Source organism: Sphaeramia orbicularis, chromosome 8, assembly GCF_902148855.1.
Source record: "Sphaeramia orbicularis chromosome 8, fSphaOr1.1, whole genome shotgun sequence".
In the NCBI taxonomy this organism is placed as follows: domain Eukaryota; kingdom Metazoa; phylum Chordata; class Actinopteri; order Kurtiformes; family Apogonidae; genus Sphaeramia; species Sphaeramia orbicularis.
The window spans coordinates 27344212-27364518 of NC_043964.1; the positions used below are offsets into that span (position 1 = coordinate 27344212).

The following is a 20307-nucleotide window of genomic DNA, read 5'->3' on the forward strand; positions in this document are numbered from 1 at the left end:
TGAAAAATGCTTGGATTTTTTGGAGGGAATGGAAATCAAACTCCCCACCCTGTTGTAAGAAATGGCTAAATGATATGGTGTCTTGTCTTAAAGACTTACAATTCACAATGTCAGACAACTACACTAAATTTCTTTAAATCTGGGGTCCTTTTATTAATTCAACACAAACAAAGCTACAGTGTCAAGCTAGACACATCTTAGTATTCTGTAATGTACCTCTCTGTATGGCTGCTTGTTTTCTTGCTTTGTCCTTTGGATATAGACAGCATTTTAGGACCTTCCTTCAGACACTCTTGTGGTCTTCCCCTCATGGACAGTTCCTGACACCTACTGAACACTTTCACTATCACATGGACTGACTTACTGAAATCTTTTATGGACTGGCAATCTTTATGGTTATTTTGTTGTCTTGTCTTGGTGTACATTTGGACCCTGTCTACTGTGTCGTGTCTGTACTCGTATCTTATGTTATCAACAAAAATCCTCAAAATAAAATACTTAACCCATAATGACCCAGTACTACTTTTGTGGCAGGTCCCAAATGAATTTTTTATCTAGATTTAACCTTTCTTAAGTGATTTATCTCCAATTATTATAATATTATCCTCTATCTGATTGTATTTTTTAGGTGAAAGTCAGATATTTCCCAATATTTAATTCACTAGTCATGTAGATGTTCATGAAAGCTCAGATTAAAGTTAAAGGATATTAAATCAGAAACAGAGAAAACTAAAGAAAAAGTGACTTTTTCAGCAAAGATATCAATAACTGAACACAAAAACAAGTGTGTCCATCCTCTGTCATTCATTAAACTTCATGGGTTTTACTGGTGAATCAGTGTTGTAGGAGATGACGGTGTGTCCATGTTCACCACGGAGCCTCTGAACGTCCAAATGAATCATATGTGATGACCATGAAAAGACGACAAACTGCATTTTACACCAGTTATTTAGATGTATTGAAAGGTTTGGTGGATCAACAGGTATTAAACATTTTAGATCAGTAGATGCTTTTGGTCATCGGTTACTGGTTGGATCTTTATGGGTTAAAAAAAAAAAATGCTTGGATTTGTGGAGGTGGTTTTCAAGGCTGCAACATGTTCAAGTCACAAATATTGTGTGTTGGCAGCTCCTACAGCTTTTTTAAGGAAAAACATGGAAAACAGCACATTGTTTATGTTGCCATGTCTACAAAATTAACAGGACTGCAGAGCATTGTGTCAACTAATTGTGTAGATGTACTTCTTGGCACGACTGGTGTTGTTAGCAGATGGATTTATATGTATTGTAGATTTGCAGTACTCAATAAAAACACTGACTGTTACTATGCATCTGTATAACTGTCACTGCAGCGTCTAACTGCACTGACTGTCTTTAGACGTGTCAGGGTTTTCTTTCGGTTTTCAGTAGGCTTGTGTTTGAGGATATTTTAAGATTCTTCATGTCGTAATTTGACTATAATCCTGACCTATTCAGGGTTTTTTGGGGGTTTTTTTGGCTTCTGGAAGACCTGGTGTTGAAGGTTTATCTTGCAAGGATAATTTTTTTTAAATAGAAAACCTTTAAATTCCATTTTGTCACATTTTGGACCAATATTACCCTATTTGGATGCAAACACAATGCCAACAGGAACCTTCTACCTTTGTTTTGAGTGAAAAACAGAGTACTCACTCGAAACTCCAAACCCATTTCAGTGTTATCAGATATGGCAGAGAGTTGTCAAATCCAATCCATCACTTTAGAGTAACTACAAGGCAAGGTTTTTTTTTGCATAAATATCTGATCAAAACAGAATAGATGATAAATAAACAAGCAAATTTAGTCTTTAAGTGTCTCTGAATGAATTTTAAGGACTTCAACCACTAGCTTATGCTGTCTATTCTGTTTTTTTTATTTATTTTTTTATTTATTTATTTTTTATATTTAATTTTTTTTTTTTTTTTTACATTAGTTTGATTAAGTGGTGCCCAAAATACCCTTAAAGGAAAACCCTGCTGTTAAGGAAATGTTATTGGTAGAGAACCCAGTAAGCCGTCAGTTACCCACTGTGATGATTTCATGTAAATTAGGAAGCTATTATGAAAATTTGTGGCTGCATGACACCCCTCCACAAACAGTTGTGGGTATTATCTTACCACCACCTTCCTACATCTTTCGGTGAACAGCTAATACCTAGAGCAGTCTGTTCAAGGACCTTGTTGATGTATCTTCCCAGCGAGACAACATCCAGTATAGAGCTATAAAAAAAGCCTAAACAGGAATGGCCTCAAAGTGTGCCGGAGTGATGGTAGAATGAGTCCAGAGCTCTGTCCAATTGAGAATTTAGGGGAAGACTTGAAAATTGCCTTTCACTCATGGTCCCCACGCAACTTGACAAGCCTGGTTTTACAAAGAAGGATGGAGGGAACAGAACAATGCACAGGTTTAAGTCTATTCACAGACTTGAGAAAAGAGTCTTGACTCTATAGACTGTATAGGCTTTTACATTTAATTATTCATCACACCATCTGTAGGAACCTCAGACAAGTGTTATGTGCACTCACCACTGTATTTATCTTCATTTATGGCTGTAATGGTATGTAATTGCCTTGGTGATGCCTTCCATTGGTCATTTCCAGACCAGGTTGTAACCACATTTTTTTTTTTTTATTTAACATTTATGTAACCAGGAGATAACCCACTGAGATAAATATCCTCTTTTACAAGGGAGTCCTGGCCAAGATAGACAACAGCAAATACAACACACAGATACAAGATTACATAGTTAAAACACATTTGGTATTTTTCATACATGCACTCATTCTGCTAGATCTCTCTGTTATTAATAGGAGCCAAATGCATGTAGATAATGCACAGATGCAGATTATAGACTAATAGTTAGTAGAATAAATTGCTGAATGCATGTAATACTTGCCTTGTTATGTTTCATTATTTCGTTTTTTGTGTAGTATTTAGACAGAGACAATACAGGCAGGTGTCGGTGAAGGGGGGCAGATATGGCACAGCTGTTTTCACTGGAGGAAAAAAAGTGTCAAGTACGCATTGCACAAAAAAGACCAAACCGGATGTGAGTAATTTTGAGAGGAAAAACGAATTGCAGCGGATGCACTGACTACTACAACGTTTTTACGATTTATTAGTTTTATTTTGAAGCAATTTTTCGGAAGTTTATTATTTCATTTACGCAAAATAACGCTGCTTAAATCCAGGAGCGCTACAGCCGCGGTCACATACCAAAAGGAGCGCATACCTTTTCGTGTGATTTCTTCTTTATGATAAAACCGAAAATTGGATTGTTGTGTTACTATTTTCATTTTTCCAGTCATACATAAAGGAGGAGGAAGCAGTAAAGACCCGGCACATTAGGGAATGACCCAGCTGGAGAGCTTTTACGCACCGCGCACCCTGGAGCGTCGATACGGATCTAAGTGGAGAAAAATCTAAAAAGTCCTCAGAGTAGCAGTGCACTGTGGGCTGTGTATGATGAGGTACGGGCTGGTGGTTGTCTCTGCTGGGTTTACTGGTTTGCTCAGTTTTAGCCTCCTCGCTGTGGCAATTGGAACTGACTACTGGTATATAATCGATGTGAATAAACCTAACGACACAGGTTCAGATGATCTGAGTTCACATTCTGGACTCTGGAGAATAAATGAAGGTAAGTCCACCCAGTTTATGCTTATATTAAAATATGCAGATTCATGACTACTCAACCAAAAAAAAAAACAAAACAAAAAAGAGGCTCTTATAATAAATGCTTCTGCAACTTTTGTGCATCCTCTCGTCGGGGTTATTTAGAAAATCTGGTACGAACAGTTTTGCGTAAAACAAACCCTGAATGGTGATTTAGAAGATTGAGCACTAATTAAGTTATGTAATGTAATAATGCGTACCAGAACTGATCGTTTCGGAGGTTGACCAAAAAAAAATAAATAAATAAATAAATAAAAAATAAAAAATAAAAAATCGATACCTGGTGCTGGGATCTGACACTGCCATAAGTGACTGTGGAAATCCCTTGCTGCGTTACTGTGTACATTGTCTATAACAACGGCGCAGAAGTCAAGTGCAAATATTTCTGTGCATCAGTATCACACTGAGGTGCACTGGAGAGGCAGCGCTTCGGTTCTTATCTTGGACTAACCAGAAGCGTTTAATCGGAATAATTTGATTTGATGAAATAATGGCTCCAAAATAGGATTCTTAAAAATGAGTTTTCACCCTTAGGATGTTGGGTGATTAACCACAAGGGTTGCGCACATTTATAAAACATCTGTGGGATGACTGTATCGACTATTACATCCATCAGCTCCTTCAGCACACAGGGAAGAGATTGCAGAGAGATTCTAAAGGATAGTTTTCAACACAAGCACAGCTGCAATATAACCTGCACAGCTCCAGGTCCTGTTACTGTCCAGCGGTATCCCTGCAAAAGTGTCCATATAGGTCACATAGAAAACAAGTAATGAAACACACAAGTGATGATGACTATCATCACCTGTGATTACCTGTGATGTCGGTCACCACCTGCGTCACACAAAACCTTGGCACACATGCTGAGAAATGCACATTAGCAGTTTTGTTTTTTGTTTTTTTTGTTTGTTTGTTTTTTTTTTTACTTCTTTTACTGAAATGATTGTGGCGATGTGATTTATTCTTAATAGATAAAGTGTAACTGGGATTCAGTATGTAATCATTTCACCAGGTCAAAGGTCATTACTGATGTGCATAAATAGGTATATAAAGAGGAATGGGTCTAAAAAGCTAGAATAGAATAGAATAGAATAGAATAGAATAGAATAGAATAGAATAGATCTTTATTGTCACTGTCACGGGAACAATGAAAATCACCTTAGCAGCTCAGTTCAATTTAGCAGCAAAACACTTAGTGCAAAAGGGACTGTATAACAAAAATGTCACACACAGTATTAAGAAAATGTAGGACTGTGCAAAGGCTTCAGGATAAAATATGAACACGCATGTGGTAATAAAGTACTACTAGAACTTCTGAAATAAACAAAATATGCAAAAAGAAATATACAAAGCTAACTGTATAGTACAGATGAGAGGTATGTATTTATTATTTGTTCAAACTTTATGGGCAACAGTGTCTATACAATGAATTACATATATTCCATCATATTTGGGACACTACAACAGCATATATGGATATGGGTCTGACTATGTAAAGAGCTCTATGCACAGCCCCACTGCTTCCTGAACTTTAGGTGGCTCCTTTATTTCCTGTCTTTCATTATTGGCTATTCATTATTGTTTAATTACACCCATGTATGTACAGCACGTTGTGATTTTTATCTGTGAAAACGCTTTATAAATAAACTTTACTTACTTACTTAATTTCCTGTCTTTCATTATTGGACACACTGATTAATCCAGATGTGTCTGCTACTTCTTGATGTGACTACCATGGTAAGACACAAATGGATTAATCAGTGTGTCTAATAATGAAAGATAGGAAATAAATGAGCCACCTGAAGTTCAGGAAGTAGTGATGCTGTGCATAGAGCCCATACTGTTTTTTCAGAGAAAAAGTGTAACTGCTTGAAGTAGTAATTTTCTTGCATCCTACAGCTCTGTCCTCATGTCTTGTCATATGTAACCTTTTCCTCTGACATTTTCAGGAGCAAACGGGAGGTCAGTCATCCCTTCTTTCACAGCAAATATGTCAAGCCTGTCAGAAGTAGAAAGGCACCTTCTTGGTGAGTGTTTGTGTTTATCAACCAATAAAACTTTAAGTGGCTTAAAATCAGAAGACTGCCAAATACGATGGATTTCAAAAATACAGCGTGTAGTGTTTTGTAGTACACAGAAAGAAGATATGTCTGAAGTATGGTGTTGTGTTAATTACTGAAATGAGAAATGATTGATGTAAGTGGGTATTAGATAGTCCTTAGAGTTTTCAAAAACAACTATCTGCGCAGCCTTGGCAATAAGAAATAGTAATAAATAGTCCGTCGTGACAGAAGGTATTTCAAGCAAGTCTCACGACACTGCAAGTAGATTTTCATCCACTACCCTGACGCTGGAAACGAAAACAATAGCTCCCTAGGTGGTATGAATCAATCTAAATTTCAGGAGCTTTCACTGTTTGCACTCAGTGGTAATTTAATGTGCAGGAAATAATACAGGTAAATAGGGAACTGAAACATGGCTCATAGTGTGTTACAGTGTTAAAGCACAGTAATCTTTGTGAGCGCACTCAGATATTATGTGTGATTTTTTTTCATAGGTTTGCACAAAGTGGTTGTCATCATTTTGCCTCTCAGTTTGGTCATGTTGGTATTTGGCTGGATCTTCGGGCTTGTCAGTTCGTTGGCGTGCAGTCCCAACTTACTGGCCAGATCAGCATTCTACATCCTCTTCTGCAGTAAGTCTAAACTAAATTTTGTTTTTTACAAGTCTGTAAATATGTCATGTCGCACAGGGGCTGGTCTGACGCACATCTCTTTCTCGGTTTGTTACTTTATCTGACAGATGTAGAAGTGCAAAAAAAATGAGCATGTGTGGGCTTGTACGGTAACAGGTGCATTCGTGTTCATTTCTCAAACTGGGAAACGCTCCTGGTGGATGTTATGAAGACTGTAAATGCCATCCGCTCATTCACTGATATGCTTTACTCTAGGTTGAATCCATGCTTAGACTTCTCTGTGTACACATTAAAAATCTAATTTAACTTAATTGTGTTGAATTAGTTAGTGATTTTTCGCTTGAGCAGTTATTAGAGTTCAGATTTTATGGTGATGAATAAAATGAACAGTAATAAATATGGACGTAAAGATCAGAACACTTGTAAACCACAGTGAGCGTACAGTGCAAAACACTCATTTCTGTGCTTGGTCTTTTGTGAAGAACCAATACTTTACTGGTTTGACACTTATTACTATTACCTCAGTGGTACTGTGAAAAATGGCTGTGCAGCTCTGACAGGGGTCTTCATATATTGAATGAGTTTTGACAGTCTTCTGGAATAAAATAAATAAATTCAGACTTAGATTACATGAATAAAAAATGTTATGCTAATGACTTACAGAGCATCTTTTTCCCTACTTGTGATGCGTCTGATTCTGCCCTCTAACGTCAAACATTCTCAGTATGGATACGGACATGATTAACAATATTGATCACAGCATTAGGAATGATTGCTGATCATGGTGAAGTGGCACAAAATTGTAGTGGAGCTTGTCCTCGATTGATTGAAGATACAGACAGGATTTTATCCAGAAAAATCAGCATGCTCATTCATGTCAGATTCACAAAGATGAAATATATAAAAATACATTATTTTCTTGATGTATAAGGGATCCAGGATTAAACCAATCGTCCATTAGACGTTCATCCATTTTTTCATTAATTCATTAATTCATTGACAGATTTTTATTTAGATCTTCAGGGTTAATTGAGGGGAAACCCCCTCAGCCTATTTTGGCTGATGTCAAGAGAACAATTAAAACAAAAATGGAAGCAAAAGTGAACAATGAGCAAAAAAAAAAAAAAAAAAGCCGCACTCCAAAGCAGAGCTGTCTTTATTCACAGCTGACCCACAGGTTCAGTTCCATTTTCTGTTTAGTTGTGAAGTGTTCCAGTTTTTTTTTTTTCCATATTCAGTCTTTACTTGGGCCATTGGCCAATAACGTGAATGTGTTGAATAATGATTATGTAGCTTTTGTTTTCCTCTGTTTTGTTTTTGGTGCCATTTCACCATTTAAGACTTTCTAAATAAATAAAACCCATACCTGTCAGTGGTGCCCATGTTCCTGAAATATCACTGTCATTCAACATCTGGAAGAGACATTCTGTAAGAACTCTAAGTATTCTGAATGAATTCCAATGAATTGTGATGCCCTGACCTTTTCCAGACACTTCATCTGTTACCAGGTTGAAATGCAAATTAGTTGATTGTTGGAAAAAACAATAAATGACATTCACGTCATTCCTAGAGTTAACATACTTTCAAGACTGGTGACTGATAGAAGAGTATTACAAGATGTGCAAGGTGTGTTAGTAGTATGCATCTTACAGGTGTATAAACAGTGTTCCACTAGCCATTATGATGCCAAATCCCACAGTATTTTTTATTTATTTTTTTAAAGATTGGTTTTATTAACGGAAGCTTTTACAAGATGTTTATGGTGTTTAAGTAAACATCTATAGTTCATTACTGTGAGACAGGGCACATTTTACAGATGGAACATACATATAAACTTACAGATACACCACACAGGCATGATTTTTAAATAATACAAGAGAAAAGAATAAACAAACAAACAAACAAACAAATAAATCAAAAATCAAAACAAAACAAAAATATTACATGAACTTTTCCCATCCCACCCCCCAACCGCCACCCTTGTATGGCTCTCAGTTTCCTTTCATTTATATACCTACGCAGTCTATGTACATAGTTTATACTTACACCCATCTGTACACAGTCATATGTGCATAAATCAACACTCTACTCAAAACAAATACATCAATGAAGAAGTTATACAAGAAGAACCCACAGAGGGCTAATTCAAAGTCGGTCCAGGAAAGCTCACATCACCATGGTAAACCAAGTCCAGAGTATTTTTACGATAAATAGTTCATCTTTTAAGAGGAGACATTAATAGAAGTTCGCATAAATGTGACGTAATCTGAATTTCAAAGACACATAATCTCAAAGATGAGTGTTCAATCCTTTTTGTCTCCGTCTACTCAATGATCTACTGGTTCTCTAAATGGTAGGAAGGACACTCACCCTGCCACCATTAGTAACTCAAGAATGTTTTTTTCCCCTCTCTCTCTTGGCTGTGAGAGGTTCAGTGGTTCAGCAGTTAGAAGTGGTAGAATATCCATGAGAAATGCACTTGAAAATGGGTGAACTTGATAGAATGGGTTTCAGGGGTAGGATATAGTTGAGAATGAAAACATGAATGTCTCACAGCAGTAAAAGGCCTTATTATATCCTTTACTGTCCCCGCTGACAGCCATAACCCCCTGTGTCAGTCAGAAGAGACAGCTAATTTCATGCCTAGCACTAAATGTGCTGACCACATCACTACATCAAGGCTGGCATGCACTGAGCTTTTACACCACTTCTGATGGCAGGTAAACAGAACAGGAGCAAATGGAGTGCAATGGAGTTCTTACATGTTGCATTAGGAAACCTTCGCTGACTTTGATGCTATTGGAAGATACAGTATATTCACAGGTTTTATGATGGGCTGTGTTGATGCTTGGTTTTCAAAATCCTGTCCATACATCAAGGTCATGCACTGTAGTATTGACAAGTCTATCACGTATGGCTGGAAAACAGACATGAATATGTATTAAGGTTTATGGATTTCTTAATTTATAATGCACACCCATGTTCTAAGATTAATTCAGTTTAATATAGTATTTCTTACTTATCTGTTTTGCAAATTCTTGTTCTTAACATTACAGGAACTTCTAAGATGTCACATTAACAGTGTTATATGTAATATTTCTACTTTAGAATACTCGAATATGACCCAAAATTACCATAAGAGTGTTCCGAATAAACACATCTGAAGCTGCACCAAAGATGCCAGTGTATTGGGTTGTACAGTCACAGAAAAAATGATAAGACCATCAAAAGTCATCAAAAACAATGGTCAGACAGAAAAGACAACATGGAATGCCTAAAAGCACTGTTTCTGGCAGCACAATGCCATAGCTATTGCTGTAAGAACTGAAGTGATTTTGGTTATTATCAAGAAAACAAGGAAAATGGTCAGATATCAGCTCTTAAAGTAAACTCTTAGGAGCTATTTTTGTTTTTATCCTTATGTTTGTCCAAACAAATGTACCTTTAGTTGTACCAGGCATTAAAATGAACAAGAAATTGAAGAAAACAAGGGTGGTCTAATCATTTTTTCCGCGACTGTAATGTAGTCATAATGACAGTTCAGTGGATTTATGTGTCCACTAGAGGGAGTAGTGAGTCACACTGCTGACCTCCTGACCCCACAGGGCTGAAGCATTAGAAAGTGATAAGATGGGATGAAAACTGACAAGAAAAAACTTTTAGAGTCAAAGAAAGTGGCTTGGGGATAAAAGCTAAAAGCACTGTTGCTGGACACAGCTCGAAATGAAATGAAAAGTAATGAGTTTGATGCTGAATCCGCAGTGTTTCTTCTACACGAGTGAGTTTGATTATGAGGTTAATGAAGGTATAAAGTTATTATGGGATGTTATTATCTTTGAGTTCATGGCTTGTTGATCCTGGGTTCCGACTAAACTGTGACAGTTCTGACCTTGTTTGGACGATTCCAAACAGATCTTTAGTGCAGCTACTGACAACTCAAACCATACAAAAATGGAAGTGATTTGTAGTTTTACTGTGGTTGCTTTATGTATAAAAACAGAGCTAAGCAAACAGAGTTATAATGTAAACTATCAGCCAATGCAGTAACATGAGTGAGAAGAATGTAGTATGAATGTTATTTGTTTTTTTATGTGGGGGGCATTTGCAGTTTCATTGTATTTATTATGCAATGACAAATAAAGCTTCTATTCTATTCTATTCTATTCTATTCTATTCTATTCTATTCTATTCTATTCTATTCTAACATGCATGAAAATTTAAGACACTGTTATTTTGACTAACTGTCAAAATATGCAGCTACTGAGTTTTTTATTTGTAGAAGAAAACTTGATAATACCATAATACAGATGTGTGTAAACAATGAGCTTTAGTATTTATTCAGTGACTGATACAGTCTGTGGATATATAGTGTTGATTTGTTGTTGGTGGTATGTGTATATGCAACTTCCTCGTTTGTTTGTTTGTTTGTTTATTTATTTATTTATTTATTTATTTAAAGGGGTAGTGCATATTAATGTACATGTAAATGTAAATATGCCAGAATTACCCAAGGCTACTTTCCATCTGCAGTCCCAGGCAGGTTAGAAGAAATAACATTATAATGGCAAAATTACAAATAACAAATACAAAAAAATGAACAACACAATAGAGGAACAGGACATTTTTGCGCATACTAATGGCAGCAACAAAGAACACTGAGAAGACGCAGAGAATCAGAATAAAATTAGTGCCAAGAGATCTGATTTCTTTTTAGAAACTTTTTTAGATTGTCTTTAAAAGTGTTAAATGTGGCACAATCTCTTATTGGAGATAGATTCTCATTCCAAACCTCATTACCTTTGACTGATAACACCTGTTTATTGTATATTAAGACTGCACAGTCACCTCTCGTGGAGGCTCTGGTTACCTCTTGCGGTTCAGGGTTTGGAATATCAATACTATATAATGTACAGCTCTTTTAACTGCAGTCACACTAGGATGTATATAAACCACATGCATGTTAAGAAATATGAAGGGAAAAATATCAACAATAAGCTGCAAACTCCTTGAGAAGACTCCCTAGGGTATTCACGTCTGAGTAAATAAAAGCCTGTTTCTTTCTATATTGGCTTTTATTACTAAAATATACCAATATTATTTGGCAGTGTTTAGTCTAAACAATAATTCCATAGTTGCCAGAGGGTGCCAGCTGCCAACCTTTTATTGAAATCCAGTGTATCTGTACCTACCTTTCTGTCTCGCTATCTTTGATAAACAGAGGTTAATTGCAGTTTAATAGTGAATTGTACAGGTTCTCCCTTCAGTGTGCCACAGGAAAGGTCAGCCAGAAATGTACATGTGGTGGTGGATAGTCAGTGTTTAAGGTTTGGGGGGCTGACATTCAAGGATACGTTATTTTTGTTCGCTCATTTCTCCTTTAATTGTTATGCAACACATCTGATCATTCTGTACAAGTGCTGAAAGCTAAGATTCTATACACTATAGGTGCCTCCTATATAAAAGGTGACGTGTTTAAATGCAAGAACACTCAATCTATGTTCAGTATATGATGTATTTCATTGGAGATTTATTTTGTAATGTGCAGTATGTCATCTAAGTCCATCCATGGTTACGTAAAGTGATGTTGCACAAGGCATATTAGCCAGCAAATGCATTATTACATTGAATCTGTAAAAACTGCCATAATGGATTGTAATGTATCATGGAGAATATGTTGATTTATTAGGCATCCCAAAGCCTCATACTTACAGATGAATTCAGTTCATAGAAGCATTTATGTATTTCTGTGTTTTTTTTCCAGATGAGCCAACTTAATGTGTATTTGTGCGTCAACAGGTCTTTTTACCCTCACTGGACTCAGCATTTACATAAGATATTCGAACCAGGCTATGGAAGAGTTCCAGCGGGTCGTGTCCCCGGAGAACCTCGCCTATGTGGATGCATCATTTGGCTGGTCCTTAGCCGCTGCCTGGCTCTCCTTCAGCCTGGAGGTGGCCACTGGCCTGCTGGTCATGCTTGCTGCGAGAATAAGCCAAATGAAGGGACACTACGACTCTGGTGTGACTATCGCCATGTTGTGAGCTGCTCCTGCTTCACATCCAAAACAAACTAAAAGCTGTTTACAAAAAAAAGAATGAAAAAAGAAAAGTATTGTATTCTCATACAATAGTGTACAATTGTACTTGGTAAAAAAAAAAAAAAAAAAAAAGAAATGTAGAAGCACACTCAGCCGAGTTGTATGTGCACCCATAGATACAGTGATGGCAAAGATGTTGTTGTGACGGCCGCTACCTTTCATCCTCACTGTGTCATTTTCTGCCCATTGTCCCAGTCTTTGGTGTTGTTAGAAATGTGTTTCAGCAAACAAAAAGGAAAGAGGCTAACCATCCACGGTGTAATTACTGCAGACAGCATTTAATTGAATTTATGCATTTTTCCATTACTTTAGTTCAGTACATACAAATTTGTTGGTAGAAAGACCATGTACTTGAAGCATTGCATTTGATTCAACATTTCTCTGTAGTTTTTTTTTTTTAATTTTTTTATGTTTTTTGAGACATATTTATCTTCTAAAGCAAACAACTTTATCTGAAACTCAAAGCCCTACAACATGAACAACAGCACAAACCAGCAGATAGGGATGCAGTTGTAATTGAGGGTTGCCATAGAAGCTTCCTGAACTAAAAGTGGACTTCTGCACTTCCCCTCCATTTATTTGCTATTCTGTATTTAAATATGATTCACACCAGTGGTTTGGAGTATTTCATTCAAGTGAAAACATTGCTGATACTGCAGCAGTTCACTGGAAACACACCATGCAGCAAACTTAAATAAATGGTGGTTCTAATATTTTTCCAGTACCACATCTGCTGCCTTTTTACTTTTCATGCCAACTATAAAGAATCATCCTGTAGTTGATGCATATGTTAATTACAGCTGCAACTCAGCTAAATAGACATGTAATATGTCACTTTGTGCAACCTGAAGTGTACGTCTCACTTGTACTGCATTAATTATGGAAAGATAAGCCGACTCCTGCAATCTAGAGCTACAGAAATAGTGTCGATAATGTGCATGTGTTGCTGCTTGTTTTGCAGTAGTAAACCACTCTCTAGGAATGACACTCCCACGTCATTGCATGGTGAACGTTTAACATTTCACAGCTGTTAAATTGTTGAGCTCCTCACAGCTGTACAAATCTTGCCCATGCTGTTAAAACTGAAAATCTTTAACATTTAATGTAAATCAATCAAAAAAAAAAAACAAAAAAAAAAACATTAAGTCAGCCATTAAATCAAATGTCCTGTTTTAAAAAAGCTGTGTGTACAAGAAATATAATACCTTCTTCAGTACTTCTTGACCAAATGTCCTGAAGATATTTATGCTGAAGGATAATGGCATTATCTAAAGTATTATATGTTCAGTGTTTGCTACTGTGTTCTTCAACAATAACCTGTTTTTTTGTTAGAGGATAGTGTCAATGTGCCTCAGGTCTTTTGAACTGTTTGTTTCTGAATGTAAATGAAGCACACTGGGAGTTAGGATGATAGAAAAGCAATTCTGTAAAGAATTGTCACAGACTGCTTCAGGAGAAGTCAGATAAGTCTGAAGAAACAAGTTGTAACAATGCTGTGCAAACAAATCCCACACAGAGAATATCTTTATTTAACATGGAAGTTGTGAAAACAGCAAAGTGGATTCTTTTATGTTAAACATTCGAACACGACAATGTAAAAATGTAACAACTGTTTTTTTGACTAATGCTTGATGTGATAAAAAACAAAAGATAAAGTGTGTTAAAGAAACAACAAATGATGTTTTGAATTTCAATAAACTCAGTAACTTTAATGGGGTAGTTGACTTCCATTTTTCCACCAACTGAAAAAAACAGTCCTATTCAGTGGTGTATGGTTTTTGTGTAAGTGCAAATTTAGGACATAAAATCTGTGCTCCATTATTCTATTTTTGATAAAGGTAAAGATCTTAATGAGAGGGCAAAGACAGTGGAGAATACAGCACAAGTGCAATGAGGGAACTGTTTACCCGGTAAGCAATTTTGATCATGATTGGAGGAGTCATTTACAGTCCAAGACAGGTCGGCGTCGTGTATAATTTCACTTCATGACAGCTATTTTACAACCATGTGATACAGGAAATTACAGCAGCCTTGCTAACCTGAACTGTAGCACTACTCTCAACTATAAGAAACTGCTGTGTGACTTGCCTGTTGTCTCTTTCCCATTGGTGTTAAAAAAAAAAAAAAAAAGAAAGAAATGTGTGAAATCACTGTATTTTTTAAACATTGTGAACTCTCATTTAGGGATTTAGCAACAGGAATTACAGACTCCAACCTGCTATATCACAGTTTTATATGGAACTGCTCTGCACTGTACTCAGAAAAGCATTGCACCCAGAAGTGTGTGTTCCTGATGCAGAGATAGATGCAGTACTATTAAAAGGTGCATTTATCGTTTACCTAAATGTGATTTGCAACATGATTTACTGTGCTTCAGCGAGTAAATCAAAATCTAAACCCTGAAACACAGTGTCCACTCAGCTGTTTGTTTGCACCAACCCAGATGTGAGAGAGAGAAGCGAGAGCTATAAAGAAGGACCACAGCACAGCAGCTCACTCTTGCAGCTCTCCGTTTATATATTAGGCCTGCTGAAATCCCATTAAACTTTCATGGAACATAATAATTCAATCCGCACTGGCAGAGGAACACCAAAGTTGGGGCTAAGCTATTATTCTTTGGGTTGTGCCCTTGTCCTTGACGGAGTGCTGTAATTTTGACTTGGACAACCTCTAGGTCCCCACTTTCACAAATTTATAGAAGAAACACAAGCTATTTTTATCAGAATTACTTTTTGTTGCAGCTGTATTTCTAATCTCAAACCATCAGTCATCCAGTACATTTATAAATCAATGCTGTGACATGGCCTAAGTTCCCTTGGTGACGTTTGTCCATTAAATGGCATTTGGTTGATGCCAAGCTTGTAGGTGAGGCCTTGCTTCCGTTTTCAATCTATCTAAGGGCAATACAATTATCCAAATAACTTTTGTTGTTTTCAAAGGGTTCAGCACAGTAAATCTATTACAACCGGAGATACAAATGGATACTGAGATCTACCTTCAAGCAAAGCCTACCTTGCAGACTCAAAAACAGTTTGTAATCTCATCATACCGCCTTTGTGCTGCTACTGTTCAGGACACATGGTGCATTTGAAAAGACAGTACAACATATCAAACAGCTCAGATACAACACTGGACTAGACAGTGAACTACAGGAAAATAATGAGGAAGAAAACATGGGGGGGGGTCCCTGCTTCACTACATAAATAAAAATATAATAAAAAGAAATAGTGCAATAGAAAACTAGTAAACATAAACCCTCACATCTTTTTACACTGAATGCTCATGAAGTTAATTTCTATATCCTGATGTGTGCATACGCTACCGGTCAAAAGTTTTAGAACACCCCAATTTTTCCAGTTTTTTATTGAAATTCAAGCAGTTCAAGTCCAATTAACAGCTTGAAATGGTACAAAGGTAAGTGGTGAACTGCCAGAGGTAAAAAAAAAAAAAAAAATGGTAAGGTTAAACAAAACTGAAAAATAATGTACATTTCAGAATTATACAAAAAGGCGAACAAGAAATGGGTTAACACCTTAAAGCAGTTCTGCAGCAATTGAGGTTGATCAAGTCTCGAAAGTTAGTGCTACCAATTCCCACAGGTGTCCCAACGTTTCTAAATTACTCACACCCCCCTCTGTCTGCATAAAAGTAGCAAGTCTCAGTTTCAGCTGTGAAGAAAAGACTTCCAGTTGCAGGTTTGATGGGTCGAGTTGCAGCAAGAAAGCCCTTGCTGAGACTTCAGAATAAGAAAAAGAGGCTTGTCTGGATCATGAAACACCGCCAGTGGACTACTGAAGACTGGAAGAAGGGGTTATGGACTGGTCAAACCTGCAACTGGAAGTTTTCTCTTCACAGTTGAAACTGAGACTTGCTTACTACGACCACTATTGAGCTGTGTTTGAAGCTTTTGTCCTGTGAGTCTCCTATCACTCCAGCTGTTGAATCTCAATAACTTGTCTTCTGATTCTGTTGTGGTTTTGGCTCTGCCAGACCTCTTCCTGTCAGCATTTCCCCCAGTTTCTGAGTGCCTTTGGTGAAGGAAACTGGACTTACTGACACCTTGACTTTCTTGGCAATTTCTCTGTAGGACAGACCTACATTTTTAAGTGTTCTGATGATCTGTCTCTCTTCTATCGTTAATTGCCTTTTCCTCTTTTCCATTTTTATAGTAACACACTACTTTCTGCACTACAATACTGTTCAAATAATGCTCACAATGTTATGGTACCAAAGTGTGTTCCAACACTGCTTTTATGCAGACACAGGGGGTTGGAAGGAATTCAGAAATGTTGGGACACCTGGAGGAATTGGTAGCACCAACTTTCGAGGCTTGATCAACCTCCATTGCTGCAGAACTGTTTTAAGGTGTTAACCCATTTCTTGTTCGCCTTTTTGTATAATTCTGAAATGTACATTATTTTTCAGTTTTGTTTTAACCTTACCTCTTTTTTTTTTTTTTTTTTTACCTCTGGCAGTTCATTGCTTACCTCTATACCATTTCAAGCTGTTCATTGGACTTGAACTGTTTGAATTTCAATAAAAAACTGGAAAAATTGGGGTGTTCTAAAACTTTTGACCAGTAGCGTATATCCTAAATATGAACGACCATACCATTATGTAAAATGATTATCATGATAATACTTGTAAAATTTGTAAAATTTTGGTGGATTTAGGAAGGTCTACACTCATTGGTTACTTTATTAGGTTTGCTCATTCAACTGCAACTCGGTGCATTTAGGCATTTAGATATGGGTAAAGCATCCCATTGACGTTCAGTCATCAGAATGGGGAAGAAATGTGATTTAAATGACTTTGAATGGGGCACTGGTGCTGGTCTGAGCATTTCAGAAACTATTCATGTACTGGGATTGTCATGCATAACCATCTCTGGGGTTTAGAGGGAATGGTCTGGGGAAAAAAAAGAAAATATCCTGTGAACAGCAGTTCTCTGGATGAAAATGCTTTGTTGATGCCAGAGGTCAGAGGAGAATGGCCAGGCTGGCTGAAGCTGATAGAAAGGCAGTAATAACTCAAAGAACCATTGGTTTTAACCAAGATATGCAGAAGAGCATCTCTTAAAGAACAACACATTGAATTTGGAAGCAGATCAACTACAGCAGCAGAATATACATTTTATTAGTGTGGAAGCAAATCATTTTAGTTGAGCTGTTAAAGCCTCATATAAGAAAATATCTTAGATTTGTTCACAACTTACTGTTTGTAAAGGACCTTTGCATTTTGTAACATCTTAATCACAAGTATCCAATTCCTCAAAAGTAAATTAATCAGTTAGGATACAGTTGCTGTCATTGTTTTTTAACTCATGATCATTTAGATCACAGGTGTCAAACATGTGGCCCGGGGGCCAAATCTGGCCCGCCAAAGGGTCCAGTCTGGCCCTTGGGATGAATTTGTGAAATGCAAAAATTACACAAAGATATTAACAATCCTTTTAGTTCAGGTTCTACATTCAGACCAATTCAATCTCAAGTTGGCAGGATTCAGTAAAATACTATCATAATAACATATAAATAATGACAACTTCAAATGTTTCTCTTTGTGAATGTAAATATTTTTCATGCATTTACACTAAAACAAAGTATAATTTCACAAAAAATGTGAATAACCTGAACAAATATGAGCATGAAACCTGAAAGAGAAGTAAGTGTAATTTTAACAATATTCCACCTGTTATTAAATGTTTTGTGTATTTGTAGATCCACTGTGATCTGTAAGTTATAATAAACATGTGTAAATGATAAACTGAGACTTAATATTGTCATAATTACACTTTTTTTTTCAGTTTGTTCATGTTATTCACACTTTTTGAAAAGATAGTTTGCAGATGTAAACCTTTTCATAATGTTAATTTACTTTCCTTGCCTTCCTCTTTTTTTTTTTCTCCTGCTTTTGCCTCTGCGTCTCGTCTGTTTTTGTCTTTGGATCCCCTGCTTGCTGTATTCCTGAACAACTAAATTATGGAATTGATCAACTGGACACTCAGCGCAATTGACAAGATTTTTTCACCCAGGAACAAAGGCGTCAGGAGGAGCCCACCTGCCCTGACAGAACTTTTGCAGTATGCGATCGACGCTTGGAACAAGTGGAGGTAGTATGGCTGTTGGTTCTGTCGGTGGAGGATATGATGTTTACCTATTTGGATTTTTGATAACAGGACACCTTCTAATTGGTCTTGAAGTTGCCCTGGTTTATCGCAAAGTTGTAAAGACAGCAGCACACATAGAAACCCCGCTGCTGTCAGTCAAAATTAAGGAGCACTTCGGAGTGGTTAGTGACAACGTGAAGGTATTACAGCGGATGGTGGCGCAGTCGGACGATTGCATGATGAGCTGTGGACTCACACAAAAGTTGGATTACATCACTGGACAGACCGTGGATGTGCTCCGGCGAATCACGGGACTGAGGGAAAAAGGACGAACTGTGCAGGTCTACCTGCTCTGAAGTGAGGAGTAATGCTGAGGACCCAGTTATAACAAAAATTAAATTATAACTAAATTAAGCAGAAATCAAAACATTTTTCCCCGTTTAATTCTGTTTCTCTTGGGAACCTGTAAAGCAGTTGGAGCCACTCTTGTCTAATCTGTTCCTTTACAGTCAAAACATCCTTCCAAGGTCAAGACTCAGGACTGAGAACTGATGAGTCTCTTATTTTTCATACACAAACAGACTTTCAAGGACTCACCACATACAAGCATTTACCCCCCCGCCCCATCTCCGTCTGCCTCACAACATTCTTCTTCTCTTCCTGTCCCCCTCCCACAACCAAATCCATTGGAAAAGTTCCATCACGTGACCACGTGTACTGTGTTTATAATGTCTTATGTCTTATGTATGTGATGTATGTGCTTGCATTATCTTCACTGTAATTCTTTCGAAGGATTTGTGTTGGGCGCATGCGCACGCAGCGACCGGCAGTGAGCAAAAGCTTGCTGCAAAACAAATCTACCCACGGATACAAATAAAGTCACCTTGAACCTTGAACCTTGTACTTTTTTCACTCTAAAACATAGAGAAAATTTTGGAGTTGACATTATTTATATATTATCATGTTATTATTTTACTGGTTCGGCCCACTGCAGATCAAATTTAGCTGAATGTGGCCCCTGAACTAAAATGAGTTTGACACCCTGATTTAGATATTACAGCTCCCATTGTTGTTCTAATGCACAAAACTATCTTGGCTATACTCCCCATTGTTGCCGTAATTAGCCCAGTCCAACTTTTGATCAACTTTTAATATTACAGAACCTTGTATAAATTGCTCATCACAGATTCACTTGTGTGGAACAGCACGTGACGAGTGCAGGATTCTGAGGCATAAAACAGCATTTGCAAATTCAGCCTTCTCATGTATGGCCATGCAACAGTGGAACACATTACCAAAGGAGCCACTAACAATTACAAACTATCACACATTCTCCCGCATGGTGAAAAAACAGCTACTCTCTAACCTAACCTGTAGCCATAATGTAATGTGATGTAAACACGAAGTGGAAATTAGCACTAGTGCTACAGCCTGGCACACTACATCTCTCCTTTTTAAGGTTAATGTTTGTTCTGCATTGTCCCTGTCTAAATAAATAAATAAAATGAAGTGAAATGAAATGAACACTGTTGCCACTGTGCAATGAACAAAACTCACCTGAAACAGCCACAATTTTGGACTTTAGGTACACCAGAAACAAGCAAGATATACTTAATATAGTGGCCATTGAGTGCAATTCTAAAGAAAAAAAAATTAATCTAATATTCATAAAAATGTTCCCACTAGTGTCTAATCATGCAAGAATAAGAATCCTGTTTTC

General features: G+C 37.1%; 1 protein-coding gene across 1 annotated transcript; it reads left to right on the forward strand.

Moving 5' to 3' along the window:
* The first annotated feature begins 2974 nt into the window (after positions 1 to 2974).
* LOC115425010 (transmembrane protein 235) lies at positions 2975 to 14193 on the forward strand. The gene is made up of 4 exons (XM_030142440.1): positions 2975 to 3654; positions 5639 to 5716; positions 6247 to 6384; positions 12181 to 14193. The coding sequence occupies exons 1-4, from the start codon at positions 3480 to 3482 to the stop codon at positions 12423 to 12425; spliced, it is 636 nt and encodes a 211-aa protein (XP_029998300.1). The 5' UTR covers positions 2975 to 3479; the 3' UTR covers positions 12426 to 14193.
* The last annotated feature ends 6114 nt before the right edge of the window (positions 14194 to 20307 follow it).